This window comes from Fringilla coelebs (assembly GCF_963513975.1).
Source record: "Fringilla coelebs genome assembly, chromosome: 1".
NCBI lineage: Eukaryota > Metazoa > Chordata > Aves > Passeriformes > Fringillidae > Fringilla > Fringilla coelebs.
The window spans coordinates 6130104-6152085 of record NC_140028.1 but is presented as its reverse complement, the minus strand read 5'-3'; the positions used below and the strand labels follow the sequence as shown (position 1 = coordinate 6152085).

The 21982-nt window shown below is 39.6% G+C and overlaps 1 protein-coding gene across 1 annotated transcript in view; it reads right to left on the bottom strand.

Annotated features, from left to right (window-relative positions):
• FAM135B (family with sequence similarity 135 member B) overlaps positions 1 to 21982 on the bottom strand; it is a gene marked incomplete at both ends in the record, with an annotated part of 125057 nt that overhangs the window by 64150 nt on the left and 38925 nt on the right. Inside the window, one exon of the mRNA XM_084204511.1 lies at positions 2982 to 3121. Within this exon, the coding sequence (XP_084060637.1) occupies positions 2982 to 3121 (140 nt within the window). The remainder of the gene's footprint in view (positions 1 to 2981; positions 3122 to 21982) is intronic.

Below are 21982 nucleotides of genomic sequence, written 5' to 3'. Positions count from 1 at the left end.
TTTTTTTTAGTTTTTCTATTAAAGAACTGTTATCTCTATTCCCATATATTTGCATGATAGCGTTTTAATTTCAAAATCATAGTTCTTCAGAGGGAAGGGGTTTACATTTCCCATTTCAGGAGAGGCTCCTACCTTCCTGAAGTAGACACCTGTCTTTTCAAACCAAGACAACTCCACATAAAACTGATCAAAGTTCCCACTACTGAGGTAATGTTTTCCTTTTTCCCTCCCTAATATTTAGCCATTTAGCCAGAGTGTCAAACTGAATGATCTGGGTCCCAGATCACTCTAAATTTCTCTGGAAAGTACAAAATCTAATATCCTGTTTTATTGCAGCTTGCCTCACTCTGTTCTTTCCCTGCTACTAAATTTTCCCTGAACTGGGCCAGCAAGGAGGAAGCCAGACCAGTTATCTATTCTACTGCAGGATGAAAGAGGCAAAGCTTCTTCTCTAAAAAAAAGAAAGCAAAAGCATATGAAAATAAATTAGAGTTCTTTGTAGTAATAAATTCTGCCCCAGCCCTGAAATATTTTTTCCTTTGAATTCAAAAAATGTTGTATGCTGGGACAATATAGAAAAAGACATCAAATAAACCAAAGAGTTTTAAAGCACCATTTATATGGTGAAATGCATGTTCAATGCCACTTCTAGGCAAATAATAGCACTTCCTTCTGTTTACTACCAGGCAAAAAAAAAAAAAAATTTACATATTTAAGTGTACCTAGGGTTATGCTAGAGGAGGAGGGGGAGAATTAAAAAAAATATATATATACCAAATAATCTAATTTGGACATACGCATTGGTTTTCTTGTTTGGTCGTTTTTGCTTGTTTGGGGTTTTTTTTTGTCTGAGTTTCTATCAGCAAAACATCTCATCAGCAAAACTACCTGAGCATGAGGAGGAACAATGCTCCCCTAATATAATATTGGATAATTCCAGCTCTGGCAGCAGAAACTGCATGGAGTGTATGAACTCAATTCTTGCATTACCCTGACTAATTCATTTGTCTATTTATCATAACTTCCATCTACATACAAAAACAGCGAACAGAACCTTCACCCTCAACCAAGAAAAAACACCATAGCACACAAGAGGCACAAAAAAGGATTCACATCTGTTGTGTGCTAAATAAATTAAGAGTTATGAACACAGATGATATTTAAAACACTTTAAAAATCCCTAGCTGACTTGCCAACACCACATTGCAAGGATTTCATCCAACACAGGAGATTTTGTGAAAAAGATACAAAACTGTCTCTGAATAGTTGTGGATGTAGTAGTGGCACACTTCAGTCTCTCCCACATTTTTATCAAATTTGCAAAGCTGTGGAGGACAAGACAGCAAAGCAGAAAAAAGAAGCCTCAAAGCATTAAACAGAAGTGAATTGTGCTAATCTGCTCAATACACAAAAAAATTTTACAGATCTTTATTTTTTGTATTTGATTCTTTCGAGTGCCTTTAGCGACTCACCTGGAACAACAGACCTGTTTATCTGCTTATTCTACATTCATGAAAACCCAAAGTTATTTTGCCACACAGAAAAATTGAGTTTGTCTGTGCAAATCCACTCTGTGAGTACAGAATTGGGCAGCTGTCCTCTTCCCAAGGAATCTCCAATGGAAAGCCAAGTGGTGCTGCACGCAGTGTGCACATCAAGAGTCACCATGAGTTTTAGCTGTGAGGCATCTTGTGGGCTATTTTTCTATTTTCCATTTCATGAGTGCACAAGTTTCCTGAATAATAATGCAAAAATCAACAGAAATCATCCCTGCTCAATACAGTGGAAACTGCTGTAATTTGAGAGGAGTGATATTTAGTCAGAGGTACTCCACAGAGGAAGGATAAAATTAATATTGGATAAAGCATGCTGAGACATTTTCCTAACAAATATTGATAGACTTGCATTTAGTAATTTTTCACATAAGCACAAACCAACAATTCTAGGGAGGAATAAACTGATGACACCACCATTAAAAAAAAGAAATCAAACCAAACCAAATCAGCAAAAGGAAAGTGGGAGAGAAAAGGAAGCATTTTAACTTTAAATTGGGTTCTGAAGCTGTTTTAATTTAGATCTCTGTATAACACACACACACATATATATATAAGTGTACCTAGGGTTATGCTAGAGGAGGAGGGGGAGAATTAAAAAAAAATATATATATACCAAATAATCTAATTTGGACATACGCATTGGTTTTCTTGTTTGGTCATTTTTGTTTGTTTGGGATTTTTTTGTCTGAGTTTCTATCAGCAAAACATCTCATCAGCAAAACTACTTGAGCACGAGGAGGAACAATGCTCCCCTAATATAATATTGGATAATTCCAGCTCTGGCAGCAGAAACTGCATGGGCTCCTGCAGTCAGGAGCACCAAGGACAAAGGCCAGGAGACCTCTGAAGGATGGAAAGGGGCTGGGGACCTGTAGAAAATTTCAGTCACAAGAGAGAGGAGGAGAAGAGAGTAATAATAATGGAGTAATAATAATAGTAGCAGATCCTAGAAAGAAGCAGCAGACTCCCAGTTTTCTCAGGTGGGGCTGATCAGCACAGTTGTGTTAAATGAGTGATCCAGTGCACAAATGACAAATTATGGTTGAGACACTTGAGTTTCTGATATTCAGATTTACTAGAGTATGTCAACATCCTATTCCACTGGAAATCCAAGGTGTAGCCTGCTCCTCATAAACAAGCAAAATGCAGAGGGTCTCTCTGACCTCATGCAGAGTTTAACAGTGTCAGCATGTAGAAACAAATAAATCACAGGTATTTATGGGTACAGGACAGTCAGTCTCCTCCTAATTCAGCTGCTGGTGTATTGGTCAGATAAACTGTGCCTGTTTCTCCAGAAGCTGCATGGATGAGACCTCTGACAGCAGATGGACTTCTGAAATAGAGATACCTGTACAATGCACACCTCAAGTTAAGCAAGAGGAATCCCAGCCCTGCTGTTTTTATATGCATCCCAAAACAACTCACCCTTTCACCATCCAGAAGCAGGTGCACTCTGAAGTTCATGGTCTCATTAAGAACGATCTCTTCATTTCTGTACAAAATCTGAAATATTCTGCTGTAAACATTGTTTTCATGAACGCAGGTCGAGCAAAGGCTGGAATCACCTGCACAAAACACAGACATACTCCTGGTGTGATTTCAGCAGGGAGATTAATTTGTATCCTATGATTTGACTCCAGGGTTACTGAAGTAGTACTTGTAATTAAACACTTGCATTCTCAATAATTAATTGTAGTAGAGCAGGCTGTTATTGTGGGTTGCAGGTTCACAGACATGATATTTAAAGCAAACAAATGTTAAACTGTAGGCAGGCTGGATTTCAAAGTAAGAACACTTGATCCTTTGACAGCACTTATCCTATTAACTTTATTTCTAATAAAAGCTAAAGCATCAAATGCTCAACTTGGTGCACCAAGCACCATGAGGACTGGGGGAGACCACCTGTGAAACTTCATCTTTTATCTGCAATGGGCATCTTTCAGAAGAGGGATTTTTCTTGTCATCTCTGGCATTCCCAGAAGTTACTACTTGGGAGGTGGGACAATAGCAGATCTTGTATGCAGAAACTGGAAGTGCAGACACATCTTAAAATACAGAAACATAAAAATATAGTCTTTTTTTCAAGATGCCTGTGTAGTCCTTCAGGTCCTTGGCACATGTGAGAGATGCCAGTTGGGTCCAAAAAAATTGGATAAATCAAAGGAACTCAAGAACCAAAACTCTAAGCTTCTCCACATCAAATTCAGACAATAGCATCACCTGTGTACTGATGTATCAAATGATCACAAATAAACATCATCTAAACGAAGGTGGGATTTATCCTTTCTAACTTTTAGGTGGTGTAGGTGCCTCCAGTGTGTGTATTTTTGGTTACAACGGAACCTATGGAATTTAGGACATAATTTAAAAAAAAATGCATGCTTTACACTGAGCAAAAATTTTTGCTTCAAGTCAACTGCTTTTCGAGCAATTCCCTTTTCAGTAAGAGGAAAAAAACCTGTGGCTTGCTGAGTTATAAAAACTCACATTGGAGGGAACATTCACTGTACTACAGTGAATGTCTTCCAGAGGAACCTGCAATGACAGTGGGACTTTTAAATGAACTGGGCACCAAAGTTAGGAATTTTCAAAGGTTTGTCTTGGCTGGTAATCAGAATGCCCTGCTAATTCTACTCCTGTAGCCCTAGAGCAACAACAGGCCACAAAATTTACTCAGAGCTGGTTTTGTCCCCTTCCAGTGCTCAGTCCTGGAGGAATCTGAGCTTTTGAAAGGTAATGCTTTAGCAAATGGTATTTTGGAACTCTCCTGAGAAGGGTGCTTAAAAAAGGTGTACCAGGATTAGTCCTTCAGAAAGAGACAAATGTGTGATCATCATCAAAAAGTCAGAAGGCAATCCTTTTTAGAAAGTATTGTTTTTCAGAAGGTACTTCTTAGAATTTGCCCCTGTGCAGAATTGTTCTGGCACCAGAAGCTGTGGTAAGATAAAAGTTCAAGGTCTGCTGTTTTGTCAAGAGCTTCAAATCAGGACAGGTTTATTGTGCTGAGATTTGTACATAATTTGCTATCATAGGTCAGTGAGTCAAGACTGACAGGATTAAATATTTTATGAGGTCAAGTTTGGTTGTATAAAAAAAAAATAACAGAAAGGACTTCAAAACAACTAAAAAAAAAAAAAGAAATAAAAAAGGTACTGAAGAAAAGTAGACAAGTAAATGGGGTTTTGCCATTATAAAAATTAGTTCAGTGGTGCCAGTCTTCTGGAACTGGAATAGCAGGGACACTGAAATATCTCAAAAAAGAAAAAAATCATATGGGGTAGAATTGACTAAATGACAATAAGACCAATAAAACTTGATCTAATTAATTAGCAGAACCAAAGTGCTGTCATCCAGACTACATTCAAATAATTTTCCTATTAATGACTTTTATCAAGCACACCCAGGAGCAGTCCAAGTATTTCATCCTGCTATTGTCTTCCCACCACCCAATCTGCACACTAGCTATCCATGAATCCAGCCTAGATAGATACATATTTATTTTCATGTGCTGCACCAGTAAGGCTAGAATCTTTCAGCCTGATTAGCTCTTCAAAAGCATGCAGTCGTATTTATTTTAATTTAAACCTCATGATATTACAGACACTGCAAAAATCATATTAGAGGTACAATGCATTCTTACTCCTAGCTGGCATACAAAGGAAACTTTATGTTATTTGATTTAGATATTGATATACTGGCATTCTTCTCAGAGAGAAAGTTTAATCTCATTTTCTTTTCAAACACACTCCTGAGCAGACCACTCCTCGTGTGTAATTGTTTTCAGAGCTGGATTTGCAAGGTGGCATCAGGAATCATTTCTCTTGTTGGAAAGGTCAAAGTCAATGTCATACAGTGTTTGGGGTTGTCTCAAATCAGAGTATGATGTTACAGAGCCAAAAATCCCTCAGTTTTAAGCAGGGAGACCTGGCAGAGAACTACAGCAGATGAGTGACTGATCCTCCCCTAAACACATCCATCCCTGCCTATTAAGCAGCCACAGGTGGCTTCTCCCCTCTCTTGGAGAACAACCTAAGGCTGCAGCAGGGATTTCCTCAGAGGACAGCTTGGCAGTCTTGGCAATGCTGACAGCAATGCAGGGATCCTGCCTCTCAAACCAAAGGAGAATGACAACATCTCACAGATATTTTCCTTCAGGCTGCAGCACCTGCTGGTGTATTCTGTGCTTCAGGTAGAGACAGGCACCAGGCTACCTCACTCTGCTTGAGCTTCTTGTACTAACTAGAAGCAGATGCTGCTCCAAACATATCCTTCATTGGTCTATGAAAATACCATAATCCAGGTACCTTTTCCAAACTTCCCCTAATTCCTGGGTTTTCTTCTGAAACCTTTGTCTCTCTAAACCCCAGGAGTGTCAGATGGCAGACAGTGGCACTGAGGTTGGCATTTGTCACAGCTGCCACTGTTCAGAGAGGGCTGCTGGCAGAAGGCACAGCAGGTGTAGCCCCTGTTCAGGAGACACAGCAGATTTATCCCTGTGCTCACAAAGGGCCTCTGTCCTTTGGCATAAAGCACAGGAGGGTGTGAGAGAGAAGATTGGAACCACTGGGTTTTCCCACATTCTCTTTCTAGTACAGCCTCAGCTGTTCAAAACCCCAGCAGTCGCAGGCAGCCCAGAGGAGACAGACACACTGTCTGGAAACTGCTGGGAGCTCCCACTCCTAGGGGAGATTGGAGCTAAAACTCTACTGACCTGCATTTATTCCACAGTTTCAAAGAGCTTCGGTGAATTCAAAAAAGAAAGTCTAATTCTGTGGTGATGAATTTTTGATGAGTACATTTCCCTGTCAGTAGATTTATTTGGCACATGTGCAGTATTCCTTATGCTAGAAAGAATCCTGATTTCCTTCCTAAGTTTCTATTCAATTTACTACTTATTATCTTTGGGTTGAATAGTTCTTCAGTTTATCTGGAAAGTGAAAGAGCTCTCAGGGCTGTGAGAGCCTTTGCAAGTATGAAGAGGAGAGTTGTGTTCCACAGGCATTCAGAGAATGAGAAAAACTTTTTTATGCATTCCTCTTTTACTATTCTTTCCATGCCATCCCACCATCATTCCTAGAAATTCCTCCACAGGCTATTGGACAAGGGCATTTTTAAAAAGGAAGGGGAGAAAGGCTCTTTGCACTTATGGATGCTTTGGTGCGCAGGGTGCTGGCACAGACCAGTCACTGTAGCATTTCCTGCTTTCCCTCTCTCCCACAGACCACCTTCCAAGTGTCCCCAGATACACTCCAGTCTGCCCAACTTTCCCATCTGGGTGTTTCTATAGATGGAGGTTTCTAAATATTATTGCAGCACATCATACAGAAATTACTCATCTCTTTAAAGATTCAGAGAGAGGCCCTTGAAAAACTCTCTCCAAATAATCTCTTAAGACAGAAATTGATGGATAGGTGACCTGTAAGCAATTTTGTTACGTATTTAAAACCTAATTTAGTGAGAATAGAAACCATACAATTCTAATCACTGCCAGGACAAAGGCACTGAGGTGGGTTGGGGGGGAGGGGGAGGGGAAGGGGAAGGGGAAGGGGAAGGGGAAGGGGAAGGGGAAGGGGAAGGGGAAGGGGAAGGGGAAGGGGAAGGGGAAGGGGAAGGGGAAGGGGAAGGGAAGACCACCAGGAACCTTAGTCTTATACAGAGACATGTGGCAAACCCCAATCAACCCCCCTGATCAAACCCACTTAACCACAGCTTTGTTGTTGGCAGTAGGTATAATTTGATAAAGTAGATAATGAAATGATCTTCTCTTGACTGTTGTGCTATTTGTGTTTTGAAGGAGTGCAATATGCCAGAGCAATTAGCATTTCTAATTGAAAACACTGAAAGTGTTTTCTGAACACTGAACTTCTGTTCACCAAAACTAAAGTTCAGAAACACTGGAAGTGTTGCTGGATCGACTGGCAGAGTCCCTCAGCTGGTGCAAAGCTGTGACAGGGACTTAAATTTTCCTGCTTTTCAAATATTCTCATTTGTGTTATTTCCCTCAGGAGAACCCTCACACCACTCCCATTCATGTGAAGAGAGGGAAACATTTCAAGGGAAAAGTAATGGAAGGTGGTGGTAATATTCTTGACATTTCTAAGATCTTAATGCACACACCAGATGGATTAGCACTCCTTCTCCCAAACTCCAACTGTCAATTATCCCAATTGTTCACTCCAGGAAACCCAAATTTTACATTTTTCAACTCTGAGCATTTATAGCATTCTTCCTCTGCTTTCATCATGCCTAAATTATATCACTTTCCTTTAAAGTTCTTTCATTTGGTCACTCCTTTACTTGTTTTTTTTAACTGCTATAAAAATAGTTTGAGAAGTTTCATGATTGTTCTAGATCAATATCTCTCCCATGGAACAAACAATGACACGTGCATATCTCAACCTCTGACTTCTGCCAAGGAGAGACTCTGAAATGGCAAAGTCTTGGTGTAGCTTGATGAGACTTGAGATAAATTATTTCCCCAAAGCCACCAGGGTCACATGAGCCCTTGGTGTTTGCAAAGGAATAGGACTGGCTGGTCCTTGAGCCCTCTGCATTGTGTCTGCTATGGCAGTGACTGGAGTGCTCCAATCTCACCAGCTAGAATCTTTCCATAATTACATTTTTGATTGTGCTTCCTCATGATGTCTCTACGTGCCAAATAAAACTGGAATCAATGTCAACCAACAACTTTTTCAAGGATGGTAAGCACTCCACTAAGTAAACCCAGATTTGCCCAGCAGTATTAATCTTTGAAAAGTCATGGAGGTCTGTTCATATTTATTTTTTCAAGGCTTTAAAACATAAATTCCTTGTGGCACAGCCTTATCAAAGAACCAGTGCATGAGGGAATTCTCCTCTGATAAGAGGATACCTTGAAAGCCATGGCTGAGTTTGTTTTGGAGAGGCTAGAAAAGGAAAGTTAAAAGTCCTTCATTACCTCACTTCACATTACTTTCTAGCTCTGCTTCCAGCAGGCACTGGAAGCATGAAGAAACCCTTAGAGTTGGTTCTTTGATTTATTTTAAAGTTACTATCATACTAAGAATCACTTTTAATAATGTTAGATTTCTCCACACAACCAGGATTGTGAGACCTAAATGAAACATGAAAAATTTGTTTCTCCAAAGGAAACACATTAAAACTTCCTGCACAGCAAATTATATCCAAGACAATTTTTCTTCTAGGCCTGTAGGTCTTGGCTACAGAATGCTGAGAACTTCAGGTGAAAACAAACCACTTATACCCCTCTGTATATTTTTGTTTAGTACAGTTTAACTTCTGAGTTTAACAAAGGAAGAGCAGAGACAGCATTAATCTGAACTGTCCTCTATTCTGCAGCCCATAAAAGTATTATTAATTAATACTCTTTCAAAGTGAGAAAGGAGGAAATGTGACAATTTAGTCCTTGCACACTGCTGCTGAAAACATTACATTGCTTCCCATGCCCATGCAAGGCAGAGAACAATGAAAGTAATTTCTTTATTAATATTCTAAATATAAAATTACAACTCCAGGCCTTTGAGAAGGACAACTTCAGGTTTCCAACCAGGTTTCTCTAGAATTAGCTCTCTGCAGTTTCACGAGCACTGTGTCAGAGGTTTAAAATAAATAAGGAGTGCTTAAACCGTCAGGAAAAATCCATACGGAAAACAGATCTAACTTCAGATCTAGCCTCTCTAATGTCTCTATGACTATAGCATTGGAAATTAGATAATTACTCAAATGCTGCAACTTCTTGAATATCTCTTGCTATCTGGGAAAAGCAGTATTATTATGCTGCTATTCAGATAAATGGAAAAGCAAGATTCTGCTAAGTTTTGCTTTAATGAAAGAGATGCTCTTCAATAATGTAGGGAAATCAAGATACTGCAGCTATAAAAAGAGCTTTGCTGTAAATGTTTCTTTATAAATACTAGTGCACACTTGTATTTCAGCCTAATTCATGGTCACGAGAAGCATATCATACTTGTGTTTCCACACAGGAAAATCTCAGAGGCAGATGATACCTTTAAAGGCAGATGGGTTCATTCTCTCAGGTCACCCGTGCACAGACAGAGGGAGGGCACTGCAAGGCACTCACTTGAGAATGAGCTGTGAACGTTTTGAAACTTTCCTACCCACAAACCTTATGTTGCTGCCCACACAGCCATGTGGTGTCAGCAGTTCATGGGATCTCTCTGGATCTGCCTCTGTGGAAAGCCAGCTGTCGGTGAATCCCAGCAGAAGGCAGTTTGAACCCGGCTATGTGACCTCACCCCAGAGCCACTTGGAAGCATTTCCACAGTCAGTTAATCAGGGGTGAACAGGAAGGGTGACAATAAACAGGTAGAAAGAGCATCATAAAATGTTGGAGCCCTGGATGCTGAGAATTTCAGACTTTCTGTGCTGTCAGGCACTGACCCCCAAGAGAGCACTTCATTTGACCTGAAGCCATGGAGAAGGCTTCCAAAGTTGAATGACAGAGCTGAGTTGATGAGTGTGTATTTTGAATAGAAGTTGTAATATCACATGGTGGGAAACTTAAAACCTTAAACCTTAGAGTTTAAGGTTTTAGAATATAGTAATATGTATAGAGCTAAGATGGAGGTTTTAGGGCAGTGGCTGGTCCTTCCTCTTCACCTTCTTCATGGGTTTGGTGGTATTTTGTAATTGAACAGAAAAGTCTACATTGCGGGGCACAGGTGATCGGTTATTGGGTTAAAAGTAAAATTAATTTAGGTATCATTTCTTAATTCGAAAATTTATCCTTAAAAGGCCCTGTAGAGAGAGCTTTGTGGCCATTTGGTACTTTGTTAGAAGCAAATACTGCAGAACTCACAGCTTGTGAGATTGTGACATAGATAAGAACTAATAAACATCTGAGTCTGAAAAAGAAACACCGTCTCACGATTTAATCCTGACCTTGGCAGGAAAGAAGCAAAGAAACAATTAATAAAATAATCACAGAATCCCACAATGGTTTGGGTTGGAAGAGATTTTAAAGATCCTCTAGCTCCAATCCCCTGCCATGGCAGGGGCACCTTTCACTAAACCAAGCTGCTCCAACCCCATCCAGCCTGGACTTGAACATCTCCAGGGATGAGGCATCCACAGCTTCTCTGGCAAACCTGTGCCAGGGCCTCCCCACCCTTACAGGAAAAAAAAGTATTTATTTCTAACATCTAATCTAGATCTCTTTTAGATTAAAACTGTTGCCCCTGTCCTATCCCTATTTGTGTAAAAAGTCTCTCTCTCTCTATCCCTCTCTCTTTTAAGTACTGGAAGGCTGCAATGAGGTCTCCTCAAAGCATTTAAAATCTCATTCTGGAGTAGCTGAAATCTGCCTGCCTGTGATCTGAGTGATCTCTACAACACACAACATGCTGGTTGGTACTGCCATAAATATAACCCAAATCTCTCTCTCGGATGGCCATCTCCCTCACCCATCCATACACATGTTCCTGTTCCTTGGCCTTTACCATTTGAAATTCCCACTAACCACACAAGTAGAGCTGGTTCTTGCTCAGAACCCCTACCAAAAAATAAGAATTTTCTAGGTTTCCTTGACACCTCAAATCTTCTGTTATTACCAGAATTCTTAAATACTTGCAGGCCACACTATTTTGGTATATTTAGAGAAAATTAAGACATGTAAGTGTTCCTCATATGGAGAGTAGGCCATCTTTCCAGAACCTAAGCAAGCACTGTGCTGCAAAATGTAAGCAAAGGAGATCAGAAAACCTTCTGCAAATATCCCTGTTTATCTAACTTTCTTTTTTTCCTTTACCATCTGTTGGAGCCATATGCCTTCTTAAATAAGAACTAATTATAGGCCTCCACCAATACTAATCAAATAGTGGTAACTGTTGCAAATTTCAACTGGAATTTTCATTTCTCCTTGATAAAAAAATCATCCAAACCAGGTTCTGAGAGGGTTACCTTTCTCTGGTTTTCTGCACTTAGGTACACAGCAGTAAAAGCTGCTCACACTCATGTCTGTGTTAACACACACTCATGTCTATGCTAACACATGGTAGAAATTCATATAGAGCTGTGGAAGTAGTAGGAGCTAAAGTACAGCTCCCACCAAGCATATTAGGTGGGGTGACTTTGGGACAGAAAATGACTGTGTCTGATAAATACCCACTGACACATTCTGGAGCAGAGCTCTTGGTGATTTGAGTTTTCCTTCACCTCCCCTGTGCTGCTGTAGTGAGTGAAAGAGAGGAAAGAAACAACTTTGTCACAAAATCATCTGGCTTTTAGCACTGAAGAACTGGAGCAAAGATAGATCCAATACTAAAATTAAATTCTGAAAGAGAGATTCCAGCCTATTTAGAGAACAATATATCTCCTAATGAGCTCAAAAAAGACGAGACTTCACTTTCATGTCCAATGAGCATTTGTATAAATGTCCATTTGTATAAATGTCAATTTGTACCATTCAGGCAAATGTTTTATAACTGTCTCCAGTGTCAACATTATTCTGCTTTGCTGTGTAATGCGAAAAGACAAAAAAAGACTGAAGGATAAAAATAATCCAGTCCTAAATATGGCAAATGAACAGTTGAAGTGCCTTTTGAAAACCCCAAATACTAAATAGCTCTTTCAGCATCACAAGACTCTGGAAATTTCAGACTGTTGTACTGACCTTCCAGGAAGTTTAGAACTATTCTAGCAGAAATTAAGACTAATAAAAGAAAATAAAATAAAAGTGAAATTAAAATAATATGGTTTTAACTCATTCCCCCCATCAGGTAGAGAGTTATTTCCCATTATAACCACCAAGACCTCCCCATGTAAATGAGGTGTGCACAAATAAAAAAGAAATCGCTTCCAGAATTTCATTTCAACTAGTCTTTTCCTCTGGCTACCAATAGGAACATTTTCTTCCACTTTTCTCACCACTGTTCACATAATGCTTTGGCAGATGGGAAACCCCAAATGTTTAGAGGTCCAGAAATGTAAGAGTTGAAATACATATATAAAAGTGTGACTATCTGTATTTACAGACAAGCATAGATATTGCATTAATCCACTGATTATTCCCTTATTGTCTCACAGCATATCTGGCACCCTATCATCAACACAGCAACTATGGATTCAAAAATAAAGGTCCTGAGTTAAAATCCCAGACCTAAAGTCAAACTGGAAAATAAAGATTTCCCTGATGTATCTGTAACACTTTGAAGTCCTCCATCAATGGTATAGATTGGGAACTAAATGTTTCCTAATGTGTTATTTCAATGTCTCCTGTGTTCAATAAGGTGATGGATGGAAATTGCACATTTACCAAACTTTTATCTTGAGCACTTTGGCCAGTTGCACTTTACGCAGAATTGAATATGTAAAGCATTTTATGACAAGCTAATAAAAAAGATGAGAAAAAAATCTAATTTTTCAGATGTAGGATGTAGTTCCTAATATTCCACTCTAAAATAAAAATCCTGAGGATTCAAAAAGGGCTTTAGACTTACAATAAAAGGCTTCAAGGTCCTAAAGATTTTTTCTCTCTGTGTACTATACCAATAATAAGGTATTTCACATCCTTTCTATGATTAATCTTGAGAGCAATTAGAGATAAGAAGAAACCTGATACAAGATAGAGATATAAGAAACCTGATATTTCAGCTGTAGCTGCTGCTGCAGCTGAGGGTCTTTTATTCTACAGCCTGCAAGTTCAATGTCCAGTGAGATGTTCAGGGTGGGCTTGTCACACCCACATCTGCAAAGGGATCCCTCTACATTAAGTTTTTCCTCCACATTCCACTGGACCTGTACAGATCCCTCGCTCATTCATGAGTGACCTGATCCTACTGCCCAGATGGATCACTAGATTTGATATTTATATATAATAGGAGAAAAAGTAGAAACACATCCAGTCCTTGCTTGCCCACAAAAAGGTGGAAGAGCTCTACTTCCAGCTCTTGACCTGGCAGTCCCCAGGTCAACCTAATGTGCTCTAAATTAGATGTTCCTCTCCTGACCCAAGTTCTTTTCATAAATTACAATATAATCCTTGCTCTGCAGACATTTCACAACTACAGTGCTGATTTCTTGAGGCAAAGAAATTACAAAACAGCCTCCAGAAAGGAAGTGAAAAGGAAGGAGATGGCAGAGAAAATAAAAAAATCTCCTGAACACTAACCCACATGCACACAAAAATAAATTTTGTTTCTTTTTGGTGGGAAACAATTTCTGTTCAAAAAAAAAAGCCAATATCATCATGAAGTAGCTTCTAAGTAAGTAAAGCTTATTGCTAATTTGCCACAGGAACTGTTTCCATAAGCCATAAACTTAATTGAAACCCAAAATGTATCCTTTAAATACTCCTTTGAGCAGATATTTTTAAACTTCCCATCCAGCTGAGAAATGAGATTGCTCCTTTCCTAGGTCAGCCAACTCTTGCCTGATTAGTGATTTAATTGCTGTCTATACAGCTCAGCACAAAAATACAATAGATTTTTTCTTTCTTATTTATTTACTTTCCCAATTAGACTCCATCAAGCTCTGCCACTTCTTTTTTTTTTTTTTTTTTTTTTTTTTTTTTTGGTTGGTTGGTTTTTGTTTGCTTGTTTGTTTGAGTTTGGGGTTTTTTTTTGTTTTTGGCCTTTTTTTTGGTTTGGATTTTTTGGGGGGAGGGATTGGTTTTTTGTTTTTTTTTTTTTTACTTTTTTGTTATGCACATCATCTTAATTGAAATCCTCTGGTTTCATCTGTATCACACAGATATAAATCAGCAAGAGACATTTGGGTTTCGTTCTGGGGTTTATCTAAACTGCATTACTTTTCTCCCTTCCTGTGATGTGCCAAAGGTATCATTAGTTATTCTCTTTGGATTGTTTTCTTGTAAGACCATTCATTGCCTTCAGTCTGAGTTAAGGGTCACTCAAGAAAAGGATCACATTTCTTTCTGACCTGTCTGGGTTTTTTTTGGAATAAACTTTGCATCCACATCACAGTTCTGCAGTGAGCTCTTTAATGGAGTAATCACCATGAGATAAAGTGCCTTGCATCTAACCCCACCTGCATTTTGCAACAAAACCTATCTAAGACTTTGAAATTGAAATGGGCCAAATCCTCTTGAAACAAACAATCTCATATAACCTCCCCTGCACTCAAAATTTTAAATGCCTTTAGCTCCCCAAGTAAAGAAAAAAAGCACCCAGAAAAGGCCTTACAGCCGCTATAAGCAGTAATCTTGCACAAAGTTATGGTCAGCTTCTCAAGTTAATCCTGAAAATCAAAGGCAAACCTGAGAAGGAACTCATACAATGGTTTGGGTTGGAAGGGATCTCAAAGCACTTCTTGAGAGACATGAGGCAAATCATGAGGCAACACTGTGCCTCAGTTTCCCACCAACTTCTCCTTTGCTTTGTCTCTCATTTAACCAGTTTGCACCTGGAGAGTTGAATTTTTCTTCAATATTTACCACACTGCTTTCAGCTGCTGTATCTACCTTGGCTGAGAAATACTGCTGAGCCTGGGATGTAAGTCCTTTATGGCTCCCACATGGAATAAATTGTGCCAATATTTCCTTAGATATTTTTGCCTAGTGACAATCATACTTTTCTTTATCCATCAACATTCCCAATAATTTTGAAACTAACGACTCCAAGTGCAGTCCGTGGAGACAAGTTTAAGCTGACAATATTCAGGACATGATTTGCAAGGTTTGAATTGAAGTCCATTTCCTGGAGGCATTATAACTTCTTAAAAAGTTCACAGAAGATAACAGGAGAGACTATGTTGCAGCTACTTACAGCTAGCTCCCGTCCTTACTTTTAAACTCTTTCCCAAAAAATGATAGTATGAATATTATGTATTCAAGTGACATAACTTTGGAGAAAAATATCATTTCTGCTGTTGAGTTAAATTAAGAGAATTTGATGGCAGGAAAGTCTGAGAGAAATACTGGAGATTCCAACTAGAAAATATTCACAGCATCCCAGGATCACAAAATTGTTAGGGTTGGAAGGGACCTCTGGAGATCATCTAGTCCACTTCCCTGCCAAAGCAGGTTGCATCCAGGTAGGTTTTACATGTCTCCAGAGAGACTCCATGACCTGTCTGGGCAGACTGTTCCAGTGCTCTGCCACCTTCCATGTAACAAAGTTCTTCCTTATGGTGAGATGGAATTTCCTGTGCTTTGTTTATGGTCTTTGCTCCTCATCCTGTCGCCGGGCACCACAGAAAAGAGTCTGGTTCCATCCTCTTGGCACCCACCTTGGAGATATTTGTTTACATTGAGCTCAGTCTTCTCTTCTCCACACTAAACAGGCCCAGCTCCTGCAGTTTCTCCTCTAAGAAAGATGCTCCAGACCCCTCACCATCTTTGTGGCCTCTGCTGGACCCTCTCCAGTAGCCCCTGGTCTTTCTGGAACTGAGGAGACCAGAACTGGCCACAATATTCCAGATGTGACCTCACCAAGGCCCATCAGAGGGGCAGGATCACCTCCCTTGACCTGCTGGCCACATTTTTCCTGATGTACACCAGGACAACTTTGGCCCTCCTGGCAGCAAGGACCCCCTGCCATTATTGCACTAATCAGGAAACTACAAATATAAAGTAGGGTAAGACTCAAAGCCAGTAAAAACAATGTCTCTTCTCCTTTCAATACTTTTATAGATGCCTAAAGCCAAGATGTTGTTTTCCATTACCCAGGGAATACTGATTTAGGTTAAGCTTGTTCTACACATATTAAGACACTGAAAAAAATTGCAGTGCCTTTTGAATAAGGCCCTTTTCTACATGCCAATGTCCATGCAAGGTCAGCTGTCCTTGAAAATGAGAGCTATGGGAAATCATGTAAGAGTCCATGGATATGATTCACTGGGAAAAGACTAAGAGCTTGTACTTATTCAAAATTAATAAAGAGAATTTAAAGGCTTGAGGGGAATATTTCATGCAGGAAAAAAAAATTCAAACTTTTTGCAGACAGATTTTTCAAGATTTTCTATCCTGTTGACTCAATTTGTGAGCCAGTCCTGTAGCAATGATCAGAGCTGGAAGGTGACAGTGGGAGCTATGGTGATACCCCTTAACAAAATAAACTTCAAATATGAGACATGCAGAGTCAATGATTACACCCATGTTTTGAGAAGATTTTGTGCTTCTCCTTAATGTATTAAAAAAAAAAAATACAGGGTTGAGGACAACATAAAACCATGGGCCAAATTCGAATCCTGTTCCAGTGATCTCAGCACTGAACTGGACAGCAGGCACTCATAGCTTGACCAGATACTTGGTCTGGGGTTCTGAGTAAATTACAAATGACTGGATTAAAATCCTGTCTCCATGTTCCTAAAGTTGGATCATTGATATACACAGAATCACCCCATACTGTTCTATACCCAAATCTGGGTAACATCTCCCAGTTCTCTAAAACATTACCTAGCCAGAAGACCTTTCTGGAGGGAAAAGATGTCTTTTAGAAACTCAGGAGTTTTGGAAAAGTCACCAGATAAATAAATAGGGAAAAAAAAGTTTGAAAAACATCATTTTTCTGGTTTTTCTTAGTTGCAGCTGAAGTTCTGCATAGGATGAAGGCAAGAAGGTTCTTTCCAAAACTGAATCCTGCAGCAACTGCATCTAAATCAGCCAGGATTACAGCTGAACAGCTGAGTGAATCTTAATTTCTACAACCAGATGAATAATTTAAAGCACACTAACATCAACACCTGGTAAATGGTTTTTTTAATCTTGTTGCAGTTTTCTTCATTTCTACATTTCTCTGGCTGAAATTACTCAAATTCAACTGGTTTTCTTTCATACTTTTAATATGGAATTCAATGTCATTTTTGAGAAAATACTCCGTCAGGCAAGAACTGCAAGTGCACCAGTTTCAAGAAGATTTAATGTAAAGCTGGGTCAGCACCTCTGAAGAGAACTCATGCTGGAATGGCAACTCTTTCTTCAGTGCAGCTGTGCCTTTCCTGCTTGAGAACACTCTTGAGTCATTTGCCACTGGGACACTTCAGGGAACTCTCTCAAAATATACCAAAAAGGGATGATTTCCCACTCAAGCCTGCAGAGATGAAAAACCAAAAACTGCCTACTAGAATAGCTGTGTTTCTTTCCTGCCACTATTGTCTAAGAGGTTTTGTAAGGTTGAACTCTTCCTAACTGAGAATGGCTTTTCCCTTCATGCTGTTCCCTTTCAGCAGCAGTTGTATGTTAAGGGCTACCTTGCACTCAGGTAGTCTCAAAGCTTGCAACAACAAGGATGGAAAAGAGGAGACACTTTGATCAACCCATCCAGCCGCAGCCATTACTAATCCTTTATCTTTTCACTTAACTTCTGTTAATGAACTTTTGAATCAAGAATGCTTCTGAGGCCCCTTTGTCCTGTGCTGAACTACACTGGCAAGGATGGGAGTGATGTCAACATCAGTGCCTTAAATGTGAGGTTTGGGTCAGCAGACAATCAACTTTTCAGCGGAGTATAAAGTATGCTATGACTAATCTCCATAGAGGCATTGCTCCTTCCTGAACTTTTTTGGCAAAACAGGATTTGATAATTTCTCATTTGTACAAAATCACTACCAACATAGTATATTACCCTGTCCCTTGAGTTGGAGGAGCCATCTGAATCAAGAAGTGTAAGTGAATGCAATCAGACCTCTGTGCAGGAATGGGCTGCCTGCCTCATGTGTGTACACTCCCCCTTTTGCCCAGGCTGCTGATGGACCTAAAACCTTGAAGAACAAGGAGAGAGTTTTATCCTTTTTACCCATGAGTAAATTCTACATCTCTACTCAGACTACAAAGCACTTATTTAACCTATAGCTATCACCCTACTGTGTAAGAAAACAAAATACCTCTTCCCACACTTCCCCAAACATGTATTCAACATCCTTTTCTGCGCAAATCATCAAGATTTTACTTGCAATCACCTGGCAAGTGACCTCACAGACACAGGCAAACACTCAATTCCATTCAATTCACTGGAGTTTTCATTAATTAGCTGCCTAACAGGGATGTATCTCCTCAGACACCCCCACAACCTTCAGCTGAACACTAATGCAGGGAGCCCTCCCTCTCCTAAAGATGCTTGTCACTAATGAGTCTCAGCTTCCTTGCATAAGCCAATTTCCCATTCCACATAGCAATTATGTAAATGAAGGTGAAGCTCCTGATAACTTCCATTGGTTCCACTTGGCTCACAATTAAAAAGAAGAAAAACATTGAAAACCTTTCGCTTCAGTCTGGGAAAAGAACTGCTTACCCAGAGAAAGAAAAAAATGAAAAAGGAAAATTTTAAATGGGCTTTCCTCTTTATCCCAAAAGGACAGCAATAAGTGGATGAAACACCACTTCCAGATGATATTCAAAGAGTTTCCTTCATTGTGTGTAGTCATTCAATTTCCTGTTGCAGCTAACAGCTGCCAAAACCAGGCACTGTCAGTATAAACAGTGATCAACATTCTACATTAAATCCCTTTGACATAACATGAAAGCCTCCAATTTTTTGCACAGCTTAGAGGCATTGCAGCACATGAACATTTTTATGGCCTTTACCACATCCTCACAGTGTGGATTTTCCACCTTTACCCCTCACAATGCTAATTGTAGTTACTGTTCATGTCTCTTTTACAGGTGGGAAACTGAGGCAGGGCTTGACTCCTGTTTCCTCAGGAATATTCAATTAAAGTCAATGTAAATTAGGCCTTTGGGAGATCTTGAAGACCTGCCTCTAAGTGCCTAACATTGGAGAGGAAGCCTGTTGGACAGTAGGAAATAAAAATCCCATTTCATTGTTCAGCAACAGCATAAACTCCTTTTTCTCCTCTTCCTAGTATTGTAGAAACTTCTATCACTATAAATCAAAAGAAAAAAAAATTCTGAAGTTTAATTTTGTCTCATTAAAACCTAAAACTCAATTCAACAACCAAAAACAATAATTTTAAAACTCCCTAGCCTTCCAATTTTAATGCACAAAAGAAGTTTGTTATAGAAATCTAAACCTGTTTGGTTCCTGTGCGTAACACTGGTACAGAGCCACACAGCCTTTCTTTGGATCCTGTCAGAGATCCTTTGTAGTGTCCTCTAACCTAAGCCTGGAGCCTCTGAACTCTGGTGAGTGCAATTTCAGTCAAATATTATAATATCTAGTAACACAGAAATCCTTACTGGGTTATTTGTGCTACAGATTTTTCATCTCCCACAAATAAAATACTTTATTAGCATTTAATTATTTTATTTTATTAGTAATACTTTATTAGTGTTTGAATGGAGTTATTACACTACTATCTACTGCCTGAGACAGAGGGAATTAACCCTAGACATTTTTGGGAAGGTCACATGGGGAAAACTCAAATCCTGACTTCCACATACTTCTCAGAGACTATTGATGAGGTTCCCCAGAACCACCTCATATCAGCACTGCCCTGTGGTTGTACCCCCTAGCCTTAATCAAAAGTTTTTAGGATGGGATCTGTCTCATTTTGGTCACAGGAAGGGCAAGCAACAAATTAGTTTTTGGTTTTTTGGGGTTTTGTTTTGTTTTTGGTTTATTTTGGTTTTTTGTTTGTTTGGTTTTTTGGGGGGGAGGTTGGTGTTTGTTTTGGGGTTTTTTTCTTTGTTTTGGTTTGGTTTTGTTTTTTGTAATATCAGTGCAAGAAATTAAGACCTAATAGCAAGAATCACTGTAACCCAAAATTCATCCTTCAGACCTGTGGAACAAGGTCCTTCCAGGGTTACTTTGGAGGGAAACTTGCACAACAACCTTAGGCTACTCAACCTGATTCCAGGACTACCCAAGTCTGTAATTGTTGCTAAGATCATGTGAGAAGCTCCCATTCCTCTTCCTGGAACTGGGAACCCAATGCCAAGACCAGCAGACAGAGAGGCAAGAGATGATTTAAATGTATCAGGGACATGGTAGAAAATGTGCCTACATGTGCAGAACGCAAACCTAAAGCCAAGTGATTTTCACCTGCATAAAAGGCTTCCAGGTGAAGTGTGAGATGAGAGAAAACAGATGGGCTGACATAAATAGACAAATCCGGGAAATTACTGGATGATGTTAGTCTCCATGACTGGAAGTACTCTCAACACAACTTGGCTGAACTTGCTTAGACCTTCACCATTACTGTTGGAAAAACATTATTTGGAGAAAGAGAGGAGGCTCAGGGAGACCTCACTCAGGTGTTTCCATCATTTTCCTGGATAAAACTTGACCTCTGGCTATACAGTTTTCCATCTCCTGAGAAGGCTCACAGACAAAACCAACATTATTGTTGGCCAGCACCTCTGCTGGGCTTTGTGTGAGTTTTTCTGGAGTGAAAATTATGGAAAATAAACTTGGCATGATAGCAATAATTGCACAAGTGTGAATGGTGCCAGTCCTCCTAAGATAATAGCCAGCAAACTTCTCTCAGAGCAAGAGACAGGATGCAATGTGATGACAGAGACATTTAGCACAAATGCAGCCTCTCAGGAGGGAATTTAGCTCAGGGAAGATGTTTATTAGGTCACTTTAATATTATTTATTAGAATAAACCAGGATAGAGTCAGGCTAAAGATTTTCAATTTAATTTTTTGCACTTGGCAGTACAGACAAATGCTCCTGTTTACATCACAAGAACTTGGCCTTGAAGCTGAGTTAACTCACAGTAACAAGACATGCTGTGATATGCAGGTGGAAAGTGCTAGACAGAAGTGTCAAGACCTCATAGCTGTTAATAAAAAAATACTAAATATAATAAATCAATGTATCTGAGCCGTTTAAAATTAAATAGATTTTCCTCCCGCATTTTAATTGTTTGCCCTGTTGCTTCTGAAGACATAAATATGCACCTTCCTTTATACAGGACAGGCATTAAGGTTTCCCAGAAAATTGAAGCGTATTGCCCAGTAAAAAGGAAGGTGTCTACATCTGACTGAGAGCATCCCAAAGGTGGAAAAGGTATTAAAGAGAAAAATTTCCACCAAAGTAGTATCTGGCTGCATATGTTGTGCTACTCAGATACTGTGCAGAAGGGATGTAGCTAAGCTGGTGGGGGAAGTGATTTTTGCTGCTTGAGTTTTAAAACTCTTTTCCTCTTAACAGCCCTTAACTGCACATTCATCTCAGCTGGTGTCTGTTTCATATTCACAAATTGTGCACCCAAAATTTGATGGTCTTGGAGCAAGTGAGGCAGTGCAGCTTCCTCCCAAGGGAGCTCTGCATTCATCTGTGCTCAGCATGGGACTCATCTCCTGCACCTGGCCCCAGAGGTGTCCATCACTCACCAGACCTCCCAGAGGAGTTTCCCATGTTGCAGTGCAGCAGAATGGCAATACTTTTAGTGGGCAGGTAGAAGAAGTAGTTTTATATTTTCCTTTACACATAATAGGAGGAGTCCTAGACCACCCCTTCCCTCCCTCATTCTGACACCCACACTGGAGTGCTGAGGGCCAACAACTTCCACCACACAGTCCCTTATTTCTTGCCATGAAGGAC